This window comes from Drosophila elegans, unplaced genomic scaffold (genome assembly GCF_018152505.1).
Source record: "Drosophila elegans isolate 14027-0461.03 unplaced genomic scaffold, ASM1815250v1 contig_149, whole genome shotgun sequence".
Lineage (NCBI taxonomy): Eukaryota > Metazoa > Arthropoda > Insecta > Diptera > Drosophilidae > Drosophila > Drosophila elegans.
The window spans coordinates 14,711,937-14,736,786 of record NW_024545513.1 but is presented as its reverse complement, the minus strand read 5'-3'; the positions used below and the strand labels follow the sequence as shown (position 1 = coordinate 14,736,786).

Sequence of the window (24,850 nt, the reverse complement as noted above, 5' to 3'; positions counted from 1 at the left end):
AACTTTCTAAAATTAAAAATAAATGTATTTCGGATATCTTTTGGAAAAGGGCTAATTATTTATCATCAGACCCTTCCAAATACTATTAAGAACTTCCGGAAGCATAATAGATAACATACCTTTATTCAACCAATTAAACCAATATTTTGCAAATCAAGTTTATCTATATCGTTTGTTTATAGTTCGTTTGATTGCCGGTAATTAAGCATTTTGGGAAAACCCCATTCACCTCACGCTGCCAAAATGATAACGTCGTTGAACGATAAGAATCGATGGATGATGATTGCCGTCATGTTGATAAGAGTACACTGAGTCAGCTAATAATTTCCAATAATTGATGGAAATAGATTTCCATCAGATGTGAAACAGAGTAATTTTTTAACTTTGAGGAATTTTTTATTTGGTATAACTTTAATTAGGGAAAATAAAAACACTGCTTTCTACAGTCAATGAACAAAACTTTCCATCACCGCTTGATTTTTTTTTAGATGAGGTTACATTATAAATTTTTGAAAAAGTTGAACTTTACTTTTTGGTTTTTATTATAAAAAGCATATATCTATACTTTAATAGATAGTATTCTGATAAATTTTAGAACAAATATTTTGTTATGCTTTTTAAAACTCCTATAATAAATTCAAAATAATTAGTAACAAGCATAATTGGAATTGCACTTTGTTTATGTTTACAATGTTTGCCTGCGGAATGGAATCCTAAACGGTACGTATCGGTTTTTATCGGTTTAGGAATTTTTACAAAAATACTCGCCAGCGAAATGTTTGCTGTTGAGCAGGTGGGTTTGAAATGGCAAGGGGTGGTGGCCAAGGGGGGTTAAGGGTGTGGAGAGGGGTGGTGAAGCGACCCGCGCTGGGGTTTTGAACTGGCTTGGCTACCTTACCCGTTCACCTTGTAAATCAGCGCCACATACTAAAAATACCAGTGATCCGAGCTCATTTGTTGTTGCTTCTCAGCTGCTGTTGTTGTTGTTGTTGTTGTTGTTGTTGTGGTTGTTTGTGTTTTTCGGCAAGTATTTGTTATTGTTTTTGAGTTTGTTGTTGTTGTTGCTTGTGCAGTCGGCCGACTTGAAGTTGGCCAACGTTAACCTGAACCGCTTCTAATAGTTTATAATTTGAGCCAAACCTGTCGACCATTTTGCTTGCAAATTTTTATATGTCTCTGATTTTGTTTATGTTTTCGATTTCGGAGTTCTTCGAACTCGTCGGGGTTTTTGAGATCTCATGAAAAATTACCCAACACGCTGACAACAGAAGAAGCGCCATCACTGAGCGAAAAAAAGGCAAAGAGGCAAAAAGGCCATCTGTTGAACGATAAGAAGTGCCGAGAGTTTTTTTGCCATTGCGGAAGTTTTATTTATACGACTGTTTTATTTCTTTTTTGTTTTGCATACTCTTACAAAGGGTATGTTGATTTTGTTCAGGGATTTGTTCAGTGCTGAAGGATAACTTTGAAAACAAACTCTTGATCAGCATTACCGAATAATTAAATATTGACACATTCGTTTTTTTTCTTTAAGACTTAAGCACTGCGGTTTAAAGCTGATGACACGAAACTATTAGTTGTATATAGAGGGATAATTTATTGTTTATGAGGATAAGTTAATCTGTGACAGTTTTGTACGGTAGTTGGACGTGACTTTTTATTTAGTTATAAATTTAATTAACATTTTACTACTGGGAAATTTTACAGATTTTAAAAAGTGTTACTCTACTTGTTCACTTATAATTGAAACCCTATTTACTTTTGCCCTTGAAGTGTGTGTACTGTGCAGCACTATATAAAAACCATAATAGTTCTTTTAAAATTCAAAACTGAATTGATAATTTTTTTCGTTTGTTGATATATTGTATGCCAGAAAGGGTATATAAGAATTGGCCTGGCGAAATGATCTTCTTTTCTCGTTTTTTGGCAAAAACGTGCCCGAGTCCGTTGCCCGTTGACCGATTTGTTTACTTCGGGAAAAAAGAACCTGAGGAGCAGCAGCAGCCAGCGACACAAAGAATATATAATCAGATGTGTCTTCAAATTCAAAATGTCCATGTCGCAAGAAATGAAAACACAACACAAGCATAGGTGGTTTTTTGGACCAGCGTTAGAGGCGTTGGCATATGTGTGGACATATGCGTGCACATGGCATTATTATTTGTGGAACCGGCTGACAAGAGTGTCTTAGTCTAAGTCTCGGATTCTCAGGGTTGGCAGTTTCTTGATCCGCACAGCCCCTGTTCGCAGTTCCTGCTTTTATTGTTTTTATCAAGTTTTTTGTTGCTTGTATTTGTTTATTATCTACTTTTTTGCAATAGATCTGAGTGATTCTTTGTTGGCGGAGTGGCGGTTGTAAGTGGATTCCAATTAGAACGCCGACTCCGCTTTTAATTTGCCAATTGGCCTTGGGTTCGCCACACGTTTCTGCAGCGGCCAGTGAAAGAGAGAGCACGACGAGTCTTAGAAGGAGAGAGCGAGAGAGCAGGCAAATACTGGGGTGAGTCAAAAAAAAAATAAAAAATTTAATTTAGATTTAAAGATTTTAATAGGGTTATACGCCATTACTCATACGACATGTTGTTAAATTTTGCGTTTTTCTGTTCTTACCAAATTTTGTTCTATAGTTTGTAAACATTGTCTTAAAAAATATTTATTAATTTAAATTTTAATAAATGTACTTATTTTAATATACGTAATTACAGGTTTTAAACCCATTGCGCATACGACCTGTTGCTTCGCCAAAAGTTCTGACAAGATGTTTTTACAGTATTATAGAAACGCCATAAAATCAATCAAACGCCATAAAATCAATTGATTAATGCTTTTTGATAACAGTTAAAACAGTTTTATTAGGATGATAATTAGCGGTCCACCCTATTTAACCACCGTGTAACTGAGAGAAGGAAGCCAGGCAGAACTGAACGATACAGGTTCTAAGACTCTGTCTATCCAACTGGAATGCATTCTGTTAAAGAACAACCTTGCGACTAAGATTAGCAACAACGCGATACTAAAACTCTTGATTAGCAGGGTCAGAAGATCAATGCGATAAATTAAACACAGAACGAGGGAAGAAAATAATATAAAATAAGCACATAATAAAGTGACACTTGGGTTTTCGTTCCCCGTGTAAACATTCTTTTCGGATTACCCAACTGACATTTCAAATAACAACCGACTTTCTCCCCCATCTCTCCAATCCTTTCACATTCTCAACATCTGCCACTTTCATCTGTCATTTCATTCCATTTCTCACCCCTCTCAATCACATTCCGACATTTAACTACTTCTGCCAACTCTCGATTTCTGTTCAATTAATTATATTGAAAATCTTTTAAAAGAACACCAAGAGGCTTTTAGTGTCTTGCGAAATGTAATGCTCTGCCAATATAAGTGCTAAATATTAGTTAGCCTTACTTTTTAACTAGCTTGGATATTTTGTGGAGTAGAAGTGTTCTTATAAAATCTTTATTTATTTTCGTTTATATAACCTAGCGATTTAAAAATAACATATGTTTTTATAAATATTTGCCTTATTTAGGTTAAACTGTGATTTATTTATAAGGCTTTAAGTCAAAGCATTTTTAGATGAGGTCCAAAATAAATTGACATATTTCGAAGGGTTTTTCCTGCTCATAATAATTACTTTAAAGTATCTAGAAGTCGTTCTGATTATCCAGCCAAGTGCCAAACATTTTTCTTTTCCACTTTGATTGCGTTTATTTGCTGTGAACCTGTTACAGAGTTGGTTTTGAACAGAGTCCAAGGCGGTGGCATTCCTGAGACCGGAAAGCCACACCCCCCTAACGCTTTCCATCTCGATCCGATTCTCTGTTCTCCATAGCCCACTACACACTACCCACTACCCATTATCCATTATCCACTCTCCTCCAATGATCTTGGGAATACGTAGATCTGGGGGAGAGAGATCAATTAAGGCAGGTGATTGCCTGATTGCCGGGCTGGCAATTAAATTCTTGCCGGGCTCTTATGTCTGTCCATAGTGTTAATTGCCAATGACTGACTCAATTCAATTGAAATGTCTATATCCGACTCTTACCTCAGCGGTGCCAGGTGGCACTAGCACCAGCACTAGCAGTAGCAGTAGCAGTAGCAATTGTAGGTCTTCGATCGGAAAACCAGACAAAAACACAATCCAGTTGAATCCAGTGAGCCCCCAGTAGTATTCTGGCCACCATGTCGGATGCACGATCTCCGATCTTTAAGGCAAAGGGAAAGGCAAGCCAATCTACTTAAACATATCATTATTATCAAAATGTAACTTTTAATTACGATTCTCATTTAAATAAGCTTTTAGCATTTACCAAATTAATGGTAAATGGTAATTAAACCTTGAGGCAAAAAATTCCCTTCCATATCAGATGAAGAAAACAAATTTTATTTATTTATTTGTCTATCAAATTTTAATAGTCCACAAACAACAAGTATCAAGGTGATCTTAAAGAAAATTATACATTTATTTTCCATTATTATTCAATAGAAAGCTATACTATTTGTATATCTTTCTGCTCTAATTTACAGACAAATTTGAAAATACTTGTCAAACAAACAGTAAAATCCGTTTATGTGCGGCGTATTGCGCAAATTGATATCAACCTCTAATTGCATATTAATTAACCGCGAACTTTGCGAAAAATTTTCCACAACCGCAAAACTCAAAAAGCCGCCGAAATGTTTGCCGTTCGCAGGTAAATGCTAGAAAATCGAATCGAAAGGTTCAATAAAATGTATGGAAAGCGATTCCCAGGGAACTTGGCCACTAAACCAAACCAGTTATCGTTTATGGCTTAGCCATCCAGAATTGGAACTTCCCCCGCCATAAATGGCAATTTAACGCCCGGCATCCAAAAACTTTTATGGGCCACTGTAAACGCACCGCTAATCACTTGTGCAAATGTGACATTTTTGAGGGGCCATTTTTTTGTTTGTCGAGTGTCTTACATTTTATTATTTGCCATGGTCGGCTGGCTTTTGGCGAGTTGCGGTGGGTGTGTATGGCCATGGGCCATCAGGGGTTAAAGGGGTTATGGGGGTTAAGGAATGACGCCCGCCCGGCTGCAGTCAATTTGCTTTAACACTTTGAGACAAAGCTCACAAAAGGGGGTTTAGCGCTTTCGATACTCGAACTAGCACCTTCCGCCTACACTGCGACACAAAAAGCAAGAACTATAAATGAAATGCTAGTTTTTTTTTTTAATATTTATAAGATATCAAAAAAAAACTATTATGAAATGAGTATGACTAATTACATAAATTATTTAACCCTGCAAACTACTGCCGGATATCAAATTTTAACTCCATCAACACCAGGGATACAATCAAACATTCTAGATTTTTTTTTATAGTCAACAAAATCACCTATACATATTTAATTTAATAATAGCCAACAAAAAACTATAAGGCGTACATTTTAATTATTGGTCGTAGATCAAGAAAGCTAATTTGGCATAATTTTAAACAAGTTTCTAATCAATTAAGTTCATTAAAAAAGAGCAAAAGAGTTAGAATTCATTAAGTCTTAATTAGTATTAAATATGTTGGGATGAATCATCATTATAAATATTTATTGATCAGTTTGAATGAGAAGAATTCCAGATTTAAGCTCGGTATTTAAATAATTTATTAAAATATCAATGTAAATTTAAAGATCAGGAACACAAATAGCATAAATGGCTTAATAATTTCAATATTTCTCATGGCAGCTTAATGGGAAAATAACTTAAGGGAATAAATTAACATTAACATTAACATTGACGTTATTTACAATAAACCAAAACATTTTATACATTTTATTTGTTTTGTTGCAGTGGTGAACAAATAAAACATTTTAAATTTACTTGAAGCCATTAGATATCATTTGTTGGATCATCTAACTGATTTCTTTGATTCGTAAGACGATCTGCTTCACGCGGATGTGGAAACCATCGCCTGATTTGGATGAGGGCTCCCTGGACTTCCTAATTGCTCAATCAACTGGCCGATCATTGAGCTGGCTCCACTCAGCCATGATGGGGGAGTGATCTCGGCCCGGCTAAATGATCGCCGATCGGGTTCCAGCATGCGGCTTTCCTATATCCACTGTTCCGTTTACACAATGATAGCTGGGCAATTAGGTGATGGCCGTAATTACGGACAAATTACCCGGGCCCCCGAAAGGCAGTCTGCCAATCCGGCAATCCGGCAATCGGGCAATCCAGCAATCCGGCAATCTGGCGAATCTGAGAACCTTCATCAGCGCTTGCATGATTGCCATATTTAGTTAATCTATCAATTATTGCATACAACTAATTGAAAATGGTTTAGGCAAATAATAAAGACAACTCAGCGAAGCGTGTCCAAGTCAGGGTCACGTGATCCGTACTCCACAATCCGGAATCCGTAAATGTCTGGGAATTTTCGTTATTATGCAAGAGTATAGGAAGCGTTTTCGACCGTTTTAAGTACTACACATCTATTCTTGATCCGGTTTTGGACACTTAAAAAGCAATAAATACTAACGTTTACCACCTTCTAATCTAGATTTTTCTAAATATATATGAAGATTCTTTTGGCAATTTTCTTGTGTCCATTTACCAAAATTCCTGATCGACCGAAATAAAATGTAGCAGCTTTCATTTTACCCCAAAAAAAAGTGCCTATATTTTTAGAGCTCTTTTTTTTATATTTATAATTTTACTTTTATGATGGGTATTTAATGGTCGCTGCATTTCCAGTCATGTTTTGACCATCGAAAACTGAATCTTCCACTTGCGTGTCGTCTCAGCATTCGCTTGTTTGCCTTTTTGCGCAATAAAATGTGTTATTTATTTATTTGTTCCTGAAAATATTATTTATTTAATTAATTTAATACTCTTCTCATTCATTTATTTGCTTAATAAACGAAATGCGAACAACGAATGGCATACAGTGTGTACTTTACGTGTTTGCTTTTCTCATTTTGATTAAATGCTGTTTCTTTATTTAATCAAATGAGAGTGGGTGGTTGGGTGGTTGTGGGTGCGGATGAGTGGTGTTTTTTGGAGAGTAGCTGTAACGGCAACGACATGCGACAAATTAAAAGTGCAACGTCAGGTGGCAGGAAATGATTGTGGAGTAGCGAACCCAATGGGCTGAATGCCCTCGATAGGGAATTTCCAAGGAATCTTGTTGGCCTCTATATTTTCAATATAATGGCAAGTAACATACAAATTTTATCGGACAAAAAAGCAAACGAATTTACATATTTGTATCTGCTAACAAGTTGTACAAGCACAAACGTGAATTCAAACCTGTGTTATGTAAATATTTAATAAATTTAACTACTAATCAAAGAATAAACTTACTACTTGGTTAAGTGAGAACAAAGGAAGTAATTCCATTTTATGGCTAAAAAAACAGCACGTGTCGTAAGGAACTATTAAAACTAAATATAGTTAACTTAATCCTAGAGCTTCCATTGTTTAATATCGTAATGGCAAACAGATATATCCCGTGGCTTTAATTATTTGCACTGCCACCCTCCAGAGAATAGTTTGGAGTGCAAATAGGCGAATAAACAGAACGAGCGAACAAACAAAGTTTATAGAGTTATATACGAAACAGTAGCCAAGTACCCTGTGTGCACATCGTTCAGATACCCACTACTATATATTTGTATAAATATATGCATGTCGCATTGGCCCTGCCTGCTAAATTGCATGAATTAGGCGCCTTTATTTATCCCATTTATATAACTAACTAACTAACAGCAAAAGTTAAGTAAATATGAGAACAAAAAACGAACCAAGAAAAAAGTTTACGAAATGCAAATAAAAAGAATGTCCCACGAATAAGACCGAATTTCTTACATGATGTACCGTGACGTTCTTATTTTTTGTAAGACCATATTATTAATTTATACCTTTCTGTGTTAAATTAAGAAATAGTTTGTTTTCAATATATTTGTTCATAAATGAAAACTATTAGACCATTTTTGTAACAAATAATAACGTTTATTTATAATTTTCGCACCATTAGTTCATAGAAGGCGAGTCCTAACCATTTGTCTATAAAATAATTCCTTTTGGTTGTTATTTTTATACCGTTTCGTTTTATTCAAATAAATAGTAGCTCTGGAAATACATTAACGAATTGTTTTCTCTATTACGTGTTACTAAGATTAGACCGTTAGTAAGAACAGCGGTTTTAAAAATCTGTTCTTAAAATAAAACCAAAAGTTCTTATGGTAATACCAAAAAGGTATAGGGCTGTTTTTGTGACACAAATAGGAACGTTTTCGGTACATTTATAACGTTTTTTCCCTAAGTGTAGATTGGCGTTTAGCAAGCATTAAATGCCCCACACGAATCCAAAAGATACGGCTAAACGGATGCGGTGCAGTTTCAGTTTCAGTTTCAGCTCCAGATACAGATACAGATACAGTTACACGTGGAGATATACAGGCTATAAAAATAAACACAAATATATATTTTTATAGAAATTAATACTCGCACATCAGACTCAAAATGCGTGCGTGTTTCTTTCTATCGAAATGTTGACGTTAATCGTGTGTTCTGGTAATTGGTGGGAGTTATATAGATTAGGCATTATCGTGCACTGATAATGACAGACTGAAAATATAAATAGTTTTGATTAAATACGAAAGTTTTGATTTAAAACATTTGCATGGCACTTTTAACATGGTCATATCATGACTTTTGGCTGTGAGTAAAACTAAAATATTTTTAAAAATATTTCAAAGGTATTGCACACAATGTTTTCTAGTTCAAAATGGCCTTTTCACCTCCTGGGAATGGACTTACGTCCAGACTTAGCCATAACCCATATAAGGTTCTAGCCTTTGAATCCGGTGAGATCGGGTCAACACCAGTTCAAAGCGGTGTTTGTTGCTGGTTAGTTAATACGGGTGTTTATGATGCAAACACATTCGATCGGCTCACATCAGCTGTGACCATTATTATACACATTGTAATTGATGCATATGCATTCCGATTTTATTGCATTTGCATGAGCATTCGACTTGAGATTTGCATTTAAACAGTGCGGCTGCAGGATGGTAAAGTTATCGGGAAATATACTATAAGTTGGGAAAACATAAGAACGTTTTAGATGTAAGGCAATTTTAAATTATTCTCAACAAGAGAAAATTACCTTTGAAAAGAATTTGAAAAACAGTCTTTTAAAACAATCCTTTTTTGTAAGGAAAATTTATTTAATTTAATTACATAGACAATTTTATTTGAATAGTAGAAAGTATTTAAAAATTTTGAACATAGAATAATATATTGTTAATATATGCTAGCTATTAGTTGTTCTGTACCCTTTTTTAAATAAATGAAAATCTTAAAGTTCAAACTGAACAATTAAACAAATATTTTAGTTTTAGGGCTTTCAGTGCCGAAACGCACTGTATTCTGTCCAGTCTAGTCCAAGGCATTGTAATCACATCGAATCGATCTCAATCGCATATTGATACTGCCAGCTGGGCCAGAAAATCGTATTTATATCGAACACTTAAGTACCCTGTAGTCGGTAGCGATCCAGCGGAATCGACCTTAAATAGCACTTAAAATTAAATATGCAAACAAACGGAATATGCCGGGTCGAGTGCAGATTTATTACCATTTATATTTTGAATTTATCGTTTGTTGTGAGTTGACTTTCGTCAGCTAATCGCTTGTTTATTGTATTACGACATTGCAAACACGAGGCAAACAGATAGCAGCCCAGAAAACAAATAGAGTCATACGTATTCTATAACATCTCATGGAAAGCGGAAACTGTGCGTTAACAACTCCCAGCAGGTTGATATATTTCATCATCTATAATATTGCCATAGATTTGTGCGATAACTAGAGTGGAACCAATCATTTTAATTGATTTATTTAAGGATAGGATACTACATAAATTAATTATTTTCTATAACTCTATCTACTTTAAAAGTAAACTGCTTTTAATTGAAAGTTACCATAAAATTCCAATAAATCCTTAAAGTCATTTTACATACATGAACAAGTTATATTATTTCTTGATTTTAGGATAGTAAGTTGCTTAATTTGAAGTCCACAAATGTTTCACATGACTATTGCACACCACGTGCATTTAACAATTCATTTAATAAGAAAACCCGGTGAACCCGAAAGCGCAAACATTGTAAATTTTCTGAGATCTGCAAAGTCAGTTTGGCGAGGGGAAATCATCACACATGCGGAGGAATCGTCACGCGCATTTGCGAATGAGTTCAGTGAATTTGGACGTAGATATAGAAGTGATGGTGGAGGTGACTGTGATCTGGGGATGGCGCCGCATCTGAGCTTTTGGCAAATACCAGAAGAGGATTACTGGGCTAAGTTCCCATTTCGAGTGGAGGGGCTTATCGCCAGCGCCACCAGAAATAACCAAAAACAAAAATAAAAAAAAAAAGCGAGCAACGGACAAATGGAAGCGTAAGCATTTCTGGCATTCTGTTTCGAGTGCATGAATATGAAATATTTCGCTTTATTTGCAAATCATTTAGTTAGAGCCATAAACAGTGGGACGCGCCATTGAAGCCGAGCAAACACCTCCAAATCAGGCCATAAAAGTAGAGCAACCGCGTACTATAAACTAGGCAAACAGCGGGATCTCTTCGAGATCCACTCCGTCCATTGTCAGGGCTCCCGTTTCCTTCTCACTTGGCGTAGACCTTGAAGAAGACCGCGGCACAGGTCTTTAAATTCCCCGAGCTCAGCTGGAACACGGCCTTCAGGTCGCCAGCAATGTCCACACGAGGCATATTGTTCACAAACGCATGGTTGCTCACGTTGTTCAGTGTGTAAATGTGCTGAAAATGGTCAAAAATTAGAATACATAAGTCCTTTGATAAAAAATCACTTTAACAGGTTTTGTCCTCACCAATTTTTGATATTTTGTAGGCAAAAAAATTTTAAAATTAACATATATTTCTAATATTATGAAAGAAAATGTAGTTGAAAAATATTTATGTAAACTACCGAATCTTAAAAAGACTACTTAAGCATTTAAGAACCCGTTTTGAACTCACCCCCTTTTCGGGCGGACAAATCATCTGATCCTTGGGCACATTCCTATAGACGGGATACCAGATCTCCATGGGATTAGACAAAGCATCGCACAAGCTGTCACGTTTTAAGGAAAGAGGAGTTGGCAGCCATTGGCTTCGTTCCCAGCGAAACATATCGACCTGCATGGCAATCGGACCACTTGGCACTTCTATCAACACCTTGATGTCCCCACTGAAGTACAAGGTTTCCAGGTCGTCGGCCACCTTGAAGGTAATGTCGCTAATGTCCAAGATCTGGCTAATCGGTGTGTTTCCCTGATCATCTTCGGCATCGCAATGGATGTCCATGGTCTTTTCATCAACGATTAGCTCGTAGTTGGTGCTCTAAAAAGTTATAAAAATAAAGTTTGTTTCTCGCAAGGTACTTTTTTTACAAAGAAATCAAAGGATATACAAGTGCTCAAGGCATAAAACGTACCCAACTTCTTTGCAGGAGTTGCAGAATGCACAACAAGCCAATACTCCAGTTTATTATCCACTGTTCCATTTCGTGAGTTTTTGAAAGATTCCCAGCGGCTGCAACAATTTATAGAGCCCTCGGCTAATTGGTCACCAATTAGCCAACGCTATTCGCATTGTTTAACTAATTGTCAAATTAATTTGTACACATTTTGTTTAATTGCCGATGCAGATACTCAAAAATGCGATTCAGATTCACTGATCGTAGCACCCTCAAAAAAAAAAAATAATAAAAACAGAGCACACTGAAAACAACAAAGTGGAGGAATCAGCATTCGGCGGGCGTATTCCGGAAGGTCGGAGCCCGGACTCGTCCGGAAGTGGGTCGTCGTCTCAATGGAACACCCATGTGCACCTATATCACGCATACGTCGTGTGCGCCTGCGGGACAGCGAGTGCGAATGGCCAATAAAAACAATCAAACGCACTTGACCCTGGACAGCCAGCCCACCTAACCGACTTGGGCTTGGTTCGCCGATTCTGTTTGTAGGCCATGGCTGCCGTAAAATATTAAATCGGGCCGCCACACGACGCCCGTTATCCGGATTTACCCGATAACGGAGAGCGTCTTTGCAATGGCCATAAAGCGAAAACAAGGCAAAAGCCAGAACAGCAGCAACAGCGCGTGGCCATTTGCTTATTTTTATGGCGTGGGAGTGGAGCACGTGGTCCGGAAGAGTAGCATACTTTCTGGGATGCGCCAAGAGCTAAGAAAACTTACAAAATGTTATGCCATTATTCTTTAAAGGAAAGCTTTTATAATTTAACGCGTTTTCTAGAACAAGTATAAAGCTTATTTTATGTTTATCTTAAATACATTTTTTTGGTACGAACTCAAAAATGGAATGTTAATATTTAATGAGTAGTGATTTAAATTGGTAAGTTTATGTTACTGCAATTCTTTTTATCAGCCAACAAGCATACATATTTATTTTATGTCTATATAATTTATATTATAAATATATAGAAAGTCATTGTTAATCATTTACATTACAGAAACACAAAAATTTACCATTAAAAAAAAAGCAAAGCTTTCGTTGGATTTACATTAGAAAGGAACTAGCATTGACATTTGCCTAAATTACTTAGTTTACGATTAAAATAAGTGGAGTTACAATACACAATATTTCCTGAAGAACTTCTACTGTAACTACTGTAACTTCTCTCTATCACGTGTGGATTTCGGGATTGTCTTTGATATGGCCTAACTATAATTTTAATATTTCCTACATTGGAACACATTTGCGTGTTGCGAGTCTTGGATCAGTCTGTTGGGTTTGCTATGTCTATTTTATCGTCGGTTATTGGTTTTCCGTAGAGCAGAACTTTGGAACGAATTGACTTGCAGCCAGACCACCGGGCATCACTACCCCTAATTATCTCCTCTACGTCTTCATCTGTCAGTTGCACCTCCTCAATTCTGGCTTCCCTGCTGATGCAGTCGTACAGATGTATGGGTTCCAGAGCGGCATAGGTGATCACATGGGTGCGTGGCAGTTGCTTCAGCGCCTCCAACTCAGCCTCAAAGACATCCTCGTCCTGCTGGCGATTCATGCTGAAGATGAGCACCATGGTCAACTGTATCAGGTGCGGCTGCTTTGTGCTATTGGCTATCTCCACGTGTCCCCTTAGCAGCTCATTGATGACCGGCACATACTGGCCATCCGCGGGAGTCATGTTGTCGATCAGGATAAGATTTTGGCCGCAAAGGGCGAGGTTGGCCAGCATGCTCTGCACCCGGTGTACAGATCGAGGGCCGCGCCACGAGAGCGTCTTCACATTTTCCGTCCAGGGAAAATAATCGAGCATCACTTCCGCCGTTTGGCTCTTGCCCACGCCAGAGGAACCCACCAACGCAATGATCTGTGTGATAGACATGAAGAAAATTAGAAAAATCAATATTACACCATTGCCCCAACCTTTAAAGTTAATAATCGTTCTATACGGACTACTGCAACACATAGATGGCACAGAAAAGATCGGACTTAAGAGGCATAACGTCATAACTTCAATGTTTTAAGGGATTAAAGCACATTAATGGCATTATGTTTGTAAGTTTTATCGACATTTGGCTAACTACATGCAGAAACTACATACATAACTTCAATGTTTTAAGGGATTTTGTTTGTATTAATCTATTTTAGCATGTTTTTTAAGTTCTATCAAAGTCGGACAACTATATCCTAAAGCTGGCATGGAAAAGTCAGGATTCAGGTTTCCAAAGTCCCCCAAATCACCTGGTAGGTTTTATTGTCCAGCGCCTGACCCAGCTGCTCCAAGGCCTGTTCCTGGTGCAGCACGTGTTGGCGGACGTGCGTTACCATTTTGCTTAGCTGAGATGTGCGATCGCAATAGTTCTCCCGGTTGTGGACAATCGAGTGGTACTGGATCCTGTAGCTCTCCAGCAGGTCGTCGTTTAGCTGCAGGCACAGCCCCAATCCTGTGCAGATGATGAGGAGCAGGCCCCAGGCCCACAAAGGAGCACCCTTGCGGCCCATTTGATGTTGCTGGTGGCGACCTGAACACTTCTCCTCGCTCAGCTCGGCGGAGGTCAAGCGACGGAGCCGTCGGCGCAGTCTTTTCGCAGATCGCGAGCTGGTCTTCAGGACCGCTGAGGCGACATGCGTTGGAGTTTTGTCTGTGGCCATTTGGTAACTTACTGTGCTTTGGTGTCAACGAAGTTTGCTGCGAACTGATGGAGAAGACAGGCAAATTATGAAATATAACCAGGAGTTGCGGAAAAACAGTGATGGTTGCTTATTGACCGAGCTGTAGAAGCTGTCGTATTCGTTTTCCCATATGAATAACAATAATTTAGAGCCTACTGTGCTTACTTTTTGCGGAAAATAGCTTGCAACCGGCAAAAAAATGAAATTGTATGGCGCCTTTGGGGCAGTATTGGATAGCGCCGTTTTTACGGTTACTACGCGGTATTTTTATGAGTGGCCAGCTATCTTTTTAGTACTTCTAAATCATTTGTTTTAAATATTTTGAAATTAATTAAATCGAATTGGTAGTGTTTATATTATTGTAAAATTAAACAAATTCCGTGCTTTCATACATTTTTTGAGTAGTACGAAAATTATAATTCTTGTAAGTCAACCTAAAACACATATATAAATTAATATATGATCAATTTTTGTTCTTAAAAAAATCAAAATAATTTAATTTCAATTTAAGAAAGATAAATATATCAACTCCATTTTGTATGGTATATTTGCGGTATCTTTAGCTAGCTGTTCATTTCAATAAATTCTCTGCACCAAGTCAAAAACCGGCGACTTGCAACACTGGCTGCGAGGTGTGCTGTGCGAAAATCATCTGTGTTCTGCAATTCTCGTCTCTGTATTATTACAATAGTTTAAAGCAGACATCCTTGCCAGTCAATCCGATCCGCAATGACGAACGAGGACGTGGGCACCCACAGCGTCGCAGACCGCCTGCAGGTGGGTCCGCGCGATGGCGTCACCTATCCGATCCAGATGAAGTATTGCGGCCACTGCACGATGCCCATTGAGGTAAGCAATCCGGATCCGAAAAACTTACATACATATATCGAATATCCTGCATTTATACTCGATCCCCAGTACTGCGAGTACTATCCGGAGTACGAGAAGTGCAAGGACTGGCTGGAGCGCCACATGCCGGATGACTTTGAGCGTCTGAAGATCGAGGAGGAGGCAGCTGCCGCCGACGGCACGGATGACGACAAGAAGCGCCAGAAGCGCGGCGGCAAGGGACTGCTACGCGTCAAGAAGAAGGAGGACGTGCCCAAGCGTATCTGTGTCTCCCGGGCTGCCCGCGGCAAGAAGAAGTCTGTCACCGTGGTGACAGGACTTAGCACTTTCGGTATGACTTGAGATATGTGTTGATACTTAAACATGACATTTAGTCCTTTATCTTCATTTAAAACTCAGAACATAATGAAACAGGAGCTGTCTTGCATCAGTCTCTTAAGTAGTCACTGAGATCTTTCTAACCCATCATTACCATTTAATTATTTTAATATAAATCATTGGGTACAGTCATTTACATCTTAATATGGCTATAATCATAAAAACATTTAAGATAGAGATGTCTGCTTCTTTAAAAACAACCAGCTCTTGCTTGAACATTAATCTTATTTTATTTTCATAAAAATTGCAACAATTTTAGTTTATTTATGTACTGGGATTGATTTCGAATATTTAGGACAGATAAAAGATCGAAGAGAACAGAGTTCCATTTTGCTAAGAATCGTTTTTATCCTTTTCAGACATTGATCTCAAAGTGGCCGCCAAGTTCTTTGGCACCAAGTTCGCCTGCGGCTCTTCGGTGACCGGAGAAGATGAGATCGTCATTCAGGGCGACGTCAAGGATGATTTGTTTGATGTCATACCCGAAAAGTGGGCCGAAATCGACGAGGACGTCATTGAGGATTTGGGCGACCAGAAGCGAACATAAATAATTTAATAAATTTTTTAGCTTACTTTATACGCTACATCAAACATAAAAATATGAAACGTTTAACGTAATAAGCTCATGGGTTATTTCGTTGGCTGCTCCCCGGGTTTTTCTGCTTCTTGTGCTGTGTTGGATGTGACTTCTGGAGTGATTTCAGATGTCGAGGGAACATCGGCTGGTGGGATAGTCTCTGGTGCTGGAGTGGCTTCTACCGCTGCAGTGGCTTCCACTGCTGCAGTGGCTTCCACTGCTGCAGTGGCTTCTACCGCTGCAGTGGCTTCTACCGCTGCAGTGGCTTCTACCGCTGCAGTGGCTTTAAGCGCAGCTACCTTTTCTGCTTCTTTGGCCTGGCCAGCACGCTTTCCAGATTGTTTTCCAGCTGGCTTTGCAGTTGCCTCTGCAGGTTTTTCCACTGGAGTCTCCTTAGCTGCCTCCTTAGATTCTGCTCCATGAAAGTGCTTGTAGCTCAGCTGGATGATCTTCTCGTTCTCCTCATCGGTAAGTGGAGCCTTGTTGTCGTCGATAAGCTGGAAAGGTTTATAAAATTGTAATGAAAATTGTGCCTGACCCAAAGCAATCAATTGAAAACAGAGCTAAATTCATATTCAGGGATCTCTGTGAGACCCTACTCTACATGGTATTCAGGTTGTATTCTGTAGCTAATACTCACCAGCTGCGTGTGGAGGGCACTTGTCGGCGGATCGTTGATCATTTGCAGGATCTCGTGGGACTTAAGGCGATACGAAGCAAGGTCTTTCACATAGTTGACGATGTTCTCGCGGGACTGGGTTTTGCAGGGCGACTCCTCCAGATACTGTAGCGCCTGTGGATTGCAACTCATGGTTAATTTACCATCAATCAGGTGTATAATCCGGAAAAATAAACATACCTCATAGGTAACCGTGGCCAAGTTGCGCATGCCAAACTTCTTTTTGGTGCTCTTGATCTTCTGCAGAATCTGCATTACCTCCAAATTGGTGAGGTACGAGAATGTGGGATTAATCCTGCAGAGTTTAATATAAATGTTCAAACTATTATTTATTGTTTAATAATATAGTAAACAAAATCCTCACGTTTCCATTTTGAGTCGCCGACAATAAGTGTGACCGCATAACGGGCGCTATAAAAAACCACAACGAAAAATATAACGGTAAGTGTCCGTATTGATTGTGTGAGCTAAAAAACTATAAATGTAAAATATTAAAAAAGAATACCTATTATTAAGTATAACAGACCCTAACAGCTTAATAAATTTACACAACAAAAAGTACAAAACTTCCATTCAATGTAAGTGAGTATTAATTACAGTGGTTAAAAGAATGTTTCCTTAATTATTGAGTTAAAATTCATTCTAAGATTTATAAACGGAGCTTAATGTTTAATAGTGGTGCCAGTTTAGTCTATTTGAGGCAAGCACATTTCATTTGTTATATTCGTAAATAAAAATTTTGACATACATAAGTTGTGGTGCTTGATACAATTTTTGTAAATTACAATTATGCTTAAAATTTTGTTTTATTTTGGAATTTTGATTACCATCACATAATAAACATATATATTTGTTCAGTGTTTATTTATTTTTTAGTTTTTAACCTAATTGGCCGTTTTTTATTTAAAATATAGCTTATGCGGGAACTCAACACCTGTCAGCACTGATGTGTAAAAAAAGAGTAATACTAAACACTGTGGTATATTTTAGTGTGTTTTTGTGAGAGATTTCGGTTGGAAGGTCGGCTATCTCATCCAAGTTTCCAACCAGTCGCATCGACGTTTCCCCATCTTTAGCGGTGCCTTTGGACTTGGACACGGATGCCGGAGCTGCGGATGCGGATGCGGTGATACTGGGACCGAGCGGACAGCATGCACTCCCACACAAACGAGGCGCCGACGGCGACGGCAACGGCGGGCGTGGCTACCAATGGTGCAGGAGCAGGAGCAGGAGTAGGAGCAGGTGGATCGGGAGGAGGGGCTCATGGCAGCACGGAGGGCAAGATCCGATGCATCTTCCTCAGCGAATTCCATGCGACGGCGGGCTGCAAGATAAGCTGCCAGGTGAGCCGGTTCCCATGACACATTGCCAGCCAGTCCAATCGTGATAAGCATTGTCTGAATAAAACGCCATAGGTTCCCGATAACTATATATCCAAGGACGTGTTCGACGCCATCAATGTGTACATCATACCCAAGCAGCACCTGCAGCGCTGCATCCTCACCGTCAACGCGATGGACGTGAAGATCGTCGGCTATCCGGTGGGCATCCAGGATCAGCAGAAGTACGCCCGCAACGCCTTCCTGTTCAACCTGTGCTTCGTCTGCGATTCGCGGGCGCGCAGTGTCCAGTACGAGCCGGTGGTCAAGAAGCTGTCCGAGTACCTCATCATGATGGAGGAGGAGTCCTGCTTCCTCTCCCGCGAGGACGACAAGCGCCGGCTGCAGAACATCTTCGAGACGGTGCTGCGCGATCTCAACGAGCGCAAGGTGGCCACCATTGTGGAGGGCGACAATACCATCTACCTGAAGATCGTCATGCACAAGCCGGATCCGCCGCCGGTCAAGGATCACATGGTGCCGCTGCTGCTGGCCAACCTGCGAGATGCCCCACTGGACAACTGGGACTTGACCACGCAACAGGTGCGGGCTTAAAAGGCTGTACAGTCTGGAAATAATAGTCTGCTCTAAGATTTCTCAAAGCAAGGCCCTAGTTATAGAGCTAAGGCTAGCCTTTTCCCACTTTACATAGTATATATTATATAGCCCCAATTAATTGTGCTGTTTTTCCCGCCCAGATTCTGCCCTACATTAACGGAATCAATCATGTTGCCCGTATAGCCGCCGAGGCGGATGTGGAAACAGATCTGGTGAAGTCGTGCATCCAGAATCTGGTCTATTACGGCGTCGTCCAGCTGCTGCCCATCCTCAAGTACAGCAACGTGTACATGACCCAGAACCTGAAGCATCTCATCCAGAGTGCGGCGCTAAGCGGAGCCTGCCGCAAGTATGTGGCCCTGCGCCCGGACAAAACGCTGCCCAGTGTGCAGCGCATCTTCCAGTTCTACGCCTCGATGACGCACGGCGTCACCCTGCGGGCCATTTGCCAACGATTGTGCCCGCAGCACCACAACATCGATGAGCGGCGCATGGTGATCTTCGGCCTGCAGCACCGCTTCATCCGCTGCATTCACAAGTATCCGGTGTTCACGGGCTCAGTGCCTTCCGGGCGGCAGAAGATGTACACGGGACTGATCAGCTTCGACGAGATCTGCTGCAAGACGGGCCTCTCGCCCTGCACCATCGAGCGGGACATCGAGAAGGACACGAATGTGACTGTGATCTGGAAGTGACGACGACGACGAAGACGTCGACGTCGCCGGCTTTCCGGGTTTGTTGTAGTTTGTAGGCGAACCGATTGTTATGTTTCCAATTGCTTTTTTATATACACAATATATACACATGAAAGGTTTAAAAGTTGGTGGTTTGGTTTGGCCATCAGGAGTCACCGGCGCTGGAGAGGATGGCATCATGCACCGCCTGGGCCACACAGGCATCTTCCGAAGCCATGCCTGTAAAAATAATAACTATAAATTAGAGGTACAGTGGATAAAGTTACAAGAGTTTCATAAGTAATATTGATTATGAAATGTAACAAGATGTAAGAGCAATATTTTTTGTTATAACATTTTTGGTCTTTTAAATAATTGTTATTAAATTTTGGAAAAGACAGAGATAGCTATAATTCTGAAATGCTGATTAATCAATCAAAAACTTACCCATTGATTGAAAGACGGAGATGTCTGCTTTATTGGGATAATTTCCCTCGAGGAGGATGGCTCCCAGTTCCGCAGTGATCGGGACTGGAAAACCTTTCAATTCGGCCTCGGCATTAGCATAGCAATCCACATAGACCTTAGCCTGGTGGTAAATATCGGAAGATACCTCCGAAAAGTGAACAACGCCAGCTCCAACAGCTGAATTTGGAAGGTAAGTAGTTGATTGATTGAATAATAATATTTAATTACCATTAATGTGAACGCCTTGATTGCTTTTCAGATCTTTAATGTTAATGAGCGGTTCCTTGGAGTACGTGGCAATACAGATGACGTCGGCATCCTGGCAAGCTTCATTGGCACTCCGGCACACCAGAATTTGCGTTCCGCTTTCGGTTCCCAGTTCGCGCTGCAGTTGATCCGACAATTCCTGGGCTTTTGCCTCCGTTCGATTGTACAGATTGAGTTTCCTCACCCGAAAGTTCGCACAAAAGGCGGCGGCGTGGATCTGCCCTTGTACGCCACAACCCACGATGGCCACATTGATGGGCATTTCCATCTCCGCCTGGACTCCAAATCGCCGGAAGTACAGCTGCTTGGTGGCCACCACTGAAGCGGATGCAGTGCGCCAGGTGGTCAGATCCGTGCCCTCCATTATGGCAGTTAGTTGACCGGTTTGGTTGTCGAACAGCAGGACATGGGCATGGATGCTGGGCAACGGCGGAATCCGCTCGGGATTATCCCTGAACGAGGTCACCAGCTTGCAGGCCAGTGTGGAGCGGTGATTGGCCAGTTCCCCAGAGAAGTCCGGCGATGCCAGCCTATAGTTTCCCACAAATGCAGGCATGGTGAGCAGAACCTTTCCAGAATGATCACCGCAGGCGGTGAAACTCCTTTTCGGTTGGATGGCAAAGGACTGTGCAGATAATTCCTGACAGCGGTGCTGCTTAACTACTGCCGTGAGTGCCGTTTCCACAGCATTATTGACCAGCGGCCAGGTAAGAAATCGACGCACTGCATCCGCATTGTAATAAACCGGAGGTTTCGAGCTCATTTTCGTAGGAAACTTAAATAACGAATAGGGGATCTTATTTTCTTGTTACTCTTTTCACAAAACAAGTCAGGCCAATTTCTAAATTGTCAGAGATTTTGTAAATAATTTTTATAACAATGGGAATGTAATTAATAGTTATCTTGAAGATCCAAAGATCAGCTGACCAGTGATGCCAGCTTTTGACTTATAAAGCTAGTAGATAAAGAGTTATATTAATGCATTTAGCATTGAAATTTGAGTTTTTTGTCAGTTTTTGCTTGGATTATCAACAAAAATTACAAGTTAATTGATTTTCAGACGCAATTCATTCTTTTCTTAAGGTGTAAGTCGCATATTTCCGCTTCATTTTAATTTGATTAAAAAAATGAACTAAAAAATACCGTTACATTTACTTAACGTATATCGAAAATGTAATTCGATTAATTTAGAGATGGAATGGCGGTAAATTTTAAATTATAAGGGCTAAATAATTTAATAATGTTTGTAGTTGAAACGTCTGCAAAATGCATTGAATAATTTATTGTGTCAAACGATCAAATCTTAAGGTAAAATGAAATCAGGAAAAACCAGTAAATATCTTTAAGATTGCACGAAAAAGCAAAATGGAATCTGAAGTGGGGAAAAACCAACCGAAAACCAATTTTCACGGGCGACTGTTTTTCCTCATTTCTAATGCAGTTTTCCCCATTCTTCGGCGTCGCTGGGAAAATGCATTTTCACCGCACGCCAAGGGCGAAACCGCAGCGCAAAAAGGGAAACCGCTTCTGTCCAACCGTCTTTATCGCGCTGAAATAATTCTCGCGAACAGCTGGAAACTGAACCAACTGAAACCCCGACCAATCCCATCCAATCCAATCCAATTCAAACCTCGACACGAAAGTGAAAAGCGAATGCACTTTTCCGCGGCTGCAGCTGATAGGAAAAATTAATTTATGCCCCGGCATTGTCTTGTCCGCGCCACTTTATTTTCCCAGCTGCTAATTCAAATTTTGACATAATTTCTTCTCTGTTCGCCTCCGTCGCCTGCTTTCTCGCTTTTGTCCCCGGACAATTTCACTTGACTTGACCTTTGCGCGGGTTTTCCACGGGTCTTTATGCACACGCAAAAAATATCGCAATTTTATATTGTCATACTCATTCTTAATTCGACCAAAAATTCTGAATCATATCAAGAGCAAAGATTGTAAAGTGCACTGAAACCAAGAATGTTTAAGACCACTTAGAATATAATTTTATTATAAATTAATTGAAATATTTTATACATTTTAGATCCCTTTTCTTACTTTACTGCACTTATATACACATTATTTTGAAAATGTTATTTTTATGGAATTATCTGTCTTAACAAAAAACTTTTATAAAAACCATAATCAGTTACATTGTTTGTCCTGCCCAAGAAATGCTTTTTTGTTATTTAAACCTTAAGACTCATCTCTATATCTGGTAAACAATAATTTTTGCAAATGAGGCAAAAAAATAACTTTGTCAACTCAGACAAGATGCACAGTAGATTAAACAGGAATCGAATTACAAAGCAGAGAATACCGTCTAAAAATGTTGTATGTCCCTAACATTAATTTCAATTAATTTTTAAAATTGAAGGCTAAGAGAGACAACGCTGTAAGGAAAACTGCCATATGATCAGAACTCAAAAAAAAGATTTAAAATCCTTAGAGATTTTTGAGTAAGAGAAGAATACCCAACAATTTTTTCTCAGTGTGTGGGCTTGGGTTACGGGTGGGTCCGTAGCCTTTTGTTGGGGTTGTGTGGCGATGACGATGACGATGGCGGTGGCGGTGGCGGCCTTGGGAATGTGCAGTTGCTGGCTGATTTATAAGCGCCCCGGAGTGCCACAAATCAAAGTCGGTCTGCCGCTGACTCATTGGAGCTGCTCCTGGTCGGGCGTCGTTGCGACCTGTTGCATGCCCATGCCCATGCCCCACTCCTGGAACCATGGCTGCGGTGGCACCACCAGAACTCACAGAACTAACAGAACTAACAGAACAACCAGAACCACCAATCGCAGCACTTCTAAGTGTTCTGACCTTGCTGTCGGGTAAGTGGCTGGCAATAAATTTTGGCATTGCGCAAAAGCCACCGTAAACCCGCTGAAAAAACGCCCCGATTGTGATTCCGATTCCAATTCCAGTCCCAAGAATCCATATCCATATCCGAAAAGTGAATTGTCGTCGACGCTTTGAATAAATTGCTAAGCGATTTGGCAAGCGCCAAAATTTAATGGCCAAAAAGGATTTCGCTTCGGTGAGCATAAATTAGTCGGCCAAAATCAATGACGAGCCGAACTCTGATTGAATTTATTGGCAAACTATAAGAAGTTGGCTTGGGTTGGGGAGGATATTCAGTGTTAGTTTCTTAATGTTTGATTATCTCTCTACATTTCCTGTATTATAAAAAATACTTTAATATTAATGACATATTAATAAGCAACTAAATTTTAAATCGATATGCCTTATTAAAATGGATTTACAACCGGGATAAACTTTTCCTAGAGATTGTGTAATATTAATAAAACAATTTATTATAAATCTTATAATTTAATAATATGTTAAAAATGAATTACATATTGTTATTGTTAAATATTAAACCTAAAAAAGTACATAAATTTTGCATTTATTACATAACAAAAGTTTATCCGATTAAAAATCTTTCACGAAAACACATTTAACTGCTTCATGTAGTCAATAATCAAAGAGTTTGTCTTACTCATTTCAAATGTATATTTCTTTCTAAATTGATGGCTACTTAATGTCTTAATTAATCAAATTTGTAAAATATTGAGATAACTTTTAAATGCTTTAGGTACATAAAGCTTTTAACAGCGCTACTGAATTTCTGAGGTTTTGCCTTCAAGTTAATAAAAAAGCCAACTCAAATACATTTTTTTTTTATTTATGCCATTTGGTCTGGCGGCTTTTGAAATTGTAACAGTAACGGTAAGTGTAATAGTTATAGTTATAGTAATAGTAATAGTAATAGCCACAGCAATGGCAAAAGCAATCGTCTAGTAACCACACACAGAAACAGAACGTTGCCACACCTTTTCTTCGCGGAGCTGGATTTTAATTTTTTACTGCCTTATTTTTAAGTTTAGTTTGTGTTTTTGTTTCGGTTTCTGTAATTGTTTTAGTGCGCGCCCGCACACTTGGCTAACACAGATACACACTCACACTCACACACTCGCCATACGTAGGTTAGAAAAAGGAAAGTCGGCAACGCGAAAAACTCGGAGCTGAAGTTTCGTATTTTGTAGATCAATCTTGGAATGGGTTTGTGCCGTTAGCCGCCGGCGACGTCGTCGCTCACTAAAATGTTGTTTGTCCTTGGAGAATGTGGCAAAAAAGATAGAAAAATGGTATGGAAAAAAATTGTAAAATTATAATATACATATGCGGACTGTTACCGTTGAAGTGCACATGAAAAAATTCAATGTTCCATCAGTTTTTAACATTTTTCATATATTCATATTTTCTATACATCATTTAAAAGTAATTAGCCTTTTTAGTTTTTTTGATTGCTAATGAAATTATGCAACTCTGAATGTAAGGTTAATTTTTTAAAATTGTATGTCTACACAGGGAAAATAAGGAATACATTTCATTTTCTATTATCATTTTAATATCGTTATTTATTTTTTAACTATTTATTGAGATTTTTAAAATATTAAAAATAATTCAGAATGTAATGAATATGAAGTGACAAAATGTCAAAAATTGTATTGGTCTAAATATGAATATATGTTCGTGTGTATAACATTATAATTATTAAATACGAAAGCAGTTGTTTTTGTTTAGCCATATTATTTATTTTACCCATTTTCAAACTTAGTTAACATAATTTTCTTTTGTTAAAAAATCTTTAAATTAGAGGAATTCCTATCCTCTTATTAAATGTAAATTGAAACATAAGCTTGTTTTTGTTTGTATTAACAAAAAAAATTGTTATAGAAAGTTTTAATATTTCCTGAGATATAAGACTTCCTTTTTAATGCGTATGATTTTTTTTTGAAGTGTTGAGATATATGTGTGC

General features: G+C 39.0%; 6 protein-coding genes across 6 annotated transcripts; 2 read left to right on the top strand and 4 right to left on the bottom strand.

Moving 5' to 3' along the window:
- Positions 1–10,476: 10,476 nt before the first annotated feature.
- LOC108149972 lies at positions 10,477–12,187 on the bottom strand. Its single transcript, XM_017277891.2, has 3 exons — positions 11,502–12,187; positions 11,045–11,407; positions 10,477–10,825 (listed from the first exon to the last, which is right to left on the bottom strand). Exons 1-3 carry the CDS (start codon positions 11,568–11,570, stop codon positions 10,673–10,675), a joined length of 585 nt encoding a protein of 194 aa, XP_017133380.1. The 5' UTR covers positions 11,571–12,187; the 3' UTR covers positions 10,477–10,672.
- Positions 12,188–12,421: 234 nt separating this feature from the next.
- LOC108150038 lies at positions 12,422–14,447 on the bottom strand. Its single transcript, XM_017278001.1, has 4 exons — positions 14,377–14,447; positions 14,203–14,234; positions 13,780–14,153; positions 12,422–13,405 (listed from the first exon to the last, which is right to left on the bottom strand). The coding sequence occupies exons 3-4, from the start codon at positions 14,038–14,040 to the stop codon at positions 12,806–12,808; spliced, it is 861 nt and encodes a 286-aa protein (XP_017133490.1). The 5' UTR covers positions 14,041–14,153; positions 14,203–14,234; positions 14,377–14,447; the 3' UTR covers positions 12,422–12,805.
- A 371-nt stretch (positions 14,448–14,818) lies between these two features.
- Positions 14,819–16,056, top strand: LOC108150041 (density-regulated protein homolog). Its single transcript, XM_017278003.2, has 3 exons — positions 14,819–15,060; positions 15,130–15,391; positions 15,798–16,056. Exons 1-3 carry the CDS (start codon positions 14,941–14,943, stop codon positions 15,983–15,985), a joined length of 570 nt encoding a protein of 189 aa, XP_017133492.1. The 5' UTR covers positions 14,819–14,940; the 3' UTR covers positions 15,986–16,056.
- Positions 15,961–17,098, bottom strand: LOC108150040 (DNA-directed RNA polymerase III subunit RPC9). The gene is made up of 4 exons (XM_017278002.1): positions 17,059–17,098; positions 16,875–16,989; positions 16,656–16,808; positions 15,961–16,512 (listed from the first exon to the last, which is right to left on the bottom strand). The coding sequence occupies exons 1-4, from the start codon at positions 17,064–17,066 to the stop codon at positions 16,069–16,071; spliced, it is 720 nt and encodes a 239-aa protein (XP_017133491.1). The 5' UTR covers positions 17,067–17,098; the 3' UTR covers positions 15,961–16,068.
- Positions 17,099–17,733: 635 nt separating this feature from the next.
- On the top strand, positions 17,734–19,450 carry LOC108150025 (GATOR complex protein NPRL2). Its single transcript, XM_017277985.2, has 3 exons — positions 17,734–18,037; positions 18,110–18,616; positions 18,772–19,450. Exons 1-3 carry the CDS (start codon positions 17,846–17,848, stop codon positions 19,324–19,326), a joined length of 1,254 nt encoding a protein of 417 aa, XP_017133474.1. The 5' UTR covers positions 17,734–17,845; the 3' UTR covers positions 19,327–19,450.
- LOC108150026 (ketimine reductase mu-crystallin) lies at positions 19,395–21,122 on the bottom strand. The gene is made up of 3 exons (XM_017277986.2): positions 20,002–21,122; positions 19,753–19,950; positions 19,395–19,545 (listed from the first exon to the last, which is right to left on the bottom strand). The coding sequence occupies exons 1-3, from the start codon at positions 20,801–20,803 to the stop codon at positions 19,472–19,474; spliced, it is 1,074 nt and encodes a 357-aa protein (XP_017133475.1). The 5' UTR covers positions 20,804–21,122; the 3' UTR covers positions 19,395–19,471.
- Between the last annotated feature and the right edge of the window lie 3,728 nt (positions 21,123–24,850).

Coding starts and splice junctions, on each gene's coding strand:
- LOC108149972 (XM_017277891.2), bottom strand. CDS start 11,570: ATGGAACAGTGGATAATAAACTGGAGTATTGGCTTGTTGTGCATTCTG. Junction 11,408..11,501: donor AACTCCTGCAAAGAAGTTGG/GTACGTTTTATG, acceptor ATAACTTTTTAG/AGCACCAACTACGAGCTAAT. Junction 10,826..11,044: donor TTTGTCCGCCCGAAAAGGGG/GTGAGTTCAAAA, acceptor GACCATTTTCAG/CACATTTACACACTGAACAA.
- LOC108150038 (XM_017278001.1), bottom strand. CDS start 14,040: ATGGGCCGCAAGGGTGCTCCTTTGTGGGCCTGGGGCCTGCTCCTCATC. Junction 13,406..13,779: donor TGGACAATAAAACCTACCAG/GTGATTTGGGGG, acceptor TCTATCACACAG/ATCATTGCGTTGGTGGGTTC.
- LOC108150041 (XM_017278003.2), top strand. CDS start 14,941: ATGACGAACGAGGACGTGGGCACCCACAGCGTCGCAGACCGCCTGCAG. Junction 15,061..15,129: donor ACTGCACGATGCCCATTGAG/GTAAGCAATCCG, acceptor CTCGATCCCCAG/TACTGCGAGTACTATCCGGA. Junction 15,392..15,797: donor GACAGGACTTAGCACTTTCG/GTATGACTTGAG, acceptor TATCCTTTTCAG/ACATTGATCTCAAAGTGGCC.
- LOC108150040 (XM_017278002.1), bottom strand. Junction 16,809..16,874: donor TGGCCACGGTTACCTATGAG/GTATGTTTATTT, acceptor TGCAATCCACAG/GCGCTACAGTATCTGGAGGA. Junction 16,513..16,655: donor GTGCCCTCCACACGCAGCTG/GTGAGTATTAGC, acceptor AAACCTTTCCAG/CTTATCGACGACAACAAGGC.
- LOC108150025 (XM_017277985.2), top strand. CDS start 17,846: ATGCACTCCCACACAAACGAGGCGCCGACGGCGACGGCAACGGCGGGC. Junction 18,038..18,109: donor GCTGCAAGATAAGCTGCCAG/GTGAGCCGGTTC, acceptor AAAACGCCATAG/GTTCCCGATAACTATATATC. Junction 18,617..18,771: donor GGGACTTGACCACGCAACAG/GTGCGGGCTTAA, acceptor TTTCCCGCCCAG/ATTCTGCCCTACATTAACGG.
- LOC108150026 (XM_017277986.2), bottom strand. CDS start 20,803: ATGAGCTCGAAACCTCCGGTTTATTACAATGCGGATGCAGTGCGTCGA. Junction 19,951..20,001: donor TCAAGGCGTTCACATTAATG/GTAATTAAATAT, acceptor TTCCAAATTCAG/CTGTTGGAGCTGGCGTTGTT. Junction 19,546..19,752: donor CTCCGTCTTTCAATCAATGG/GTAAGTTTTTGA, acceptor TTATTTTTACAG/GCATGGCTTCGGAAGATGCC.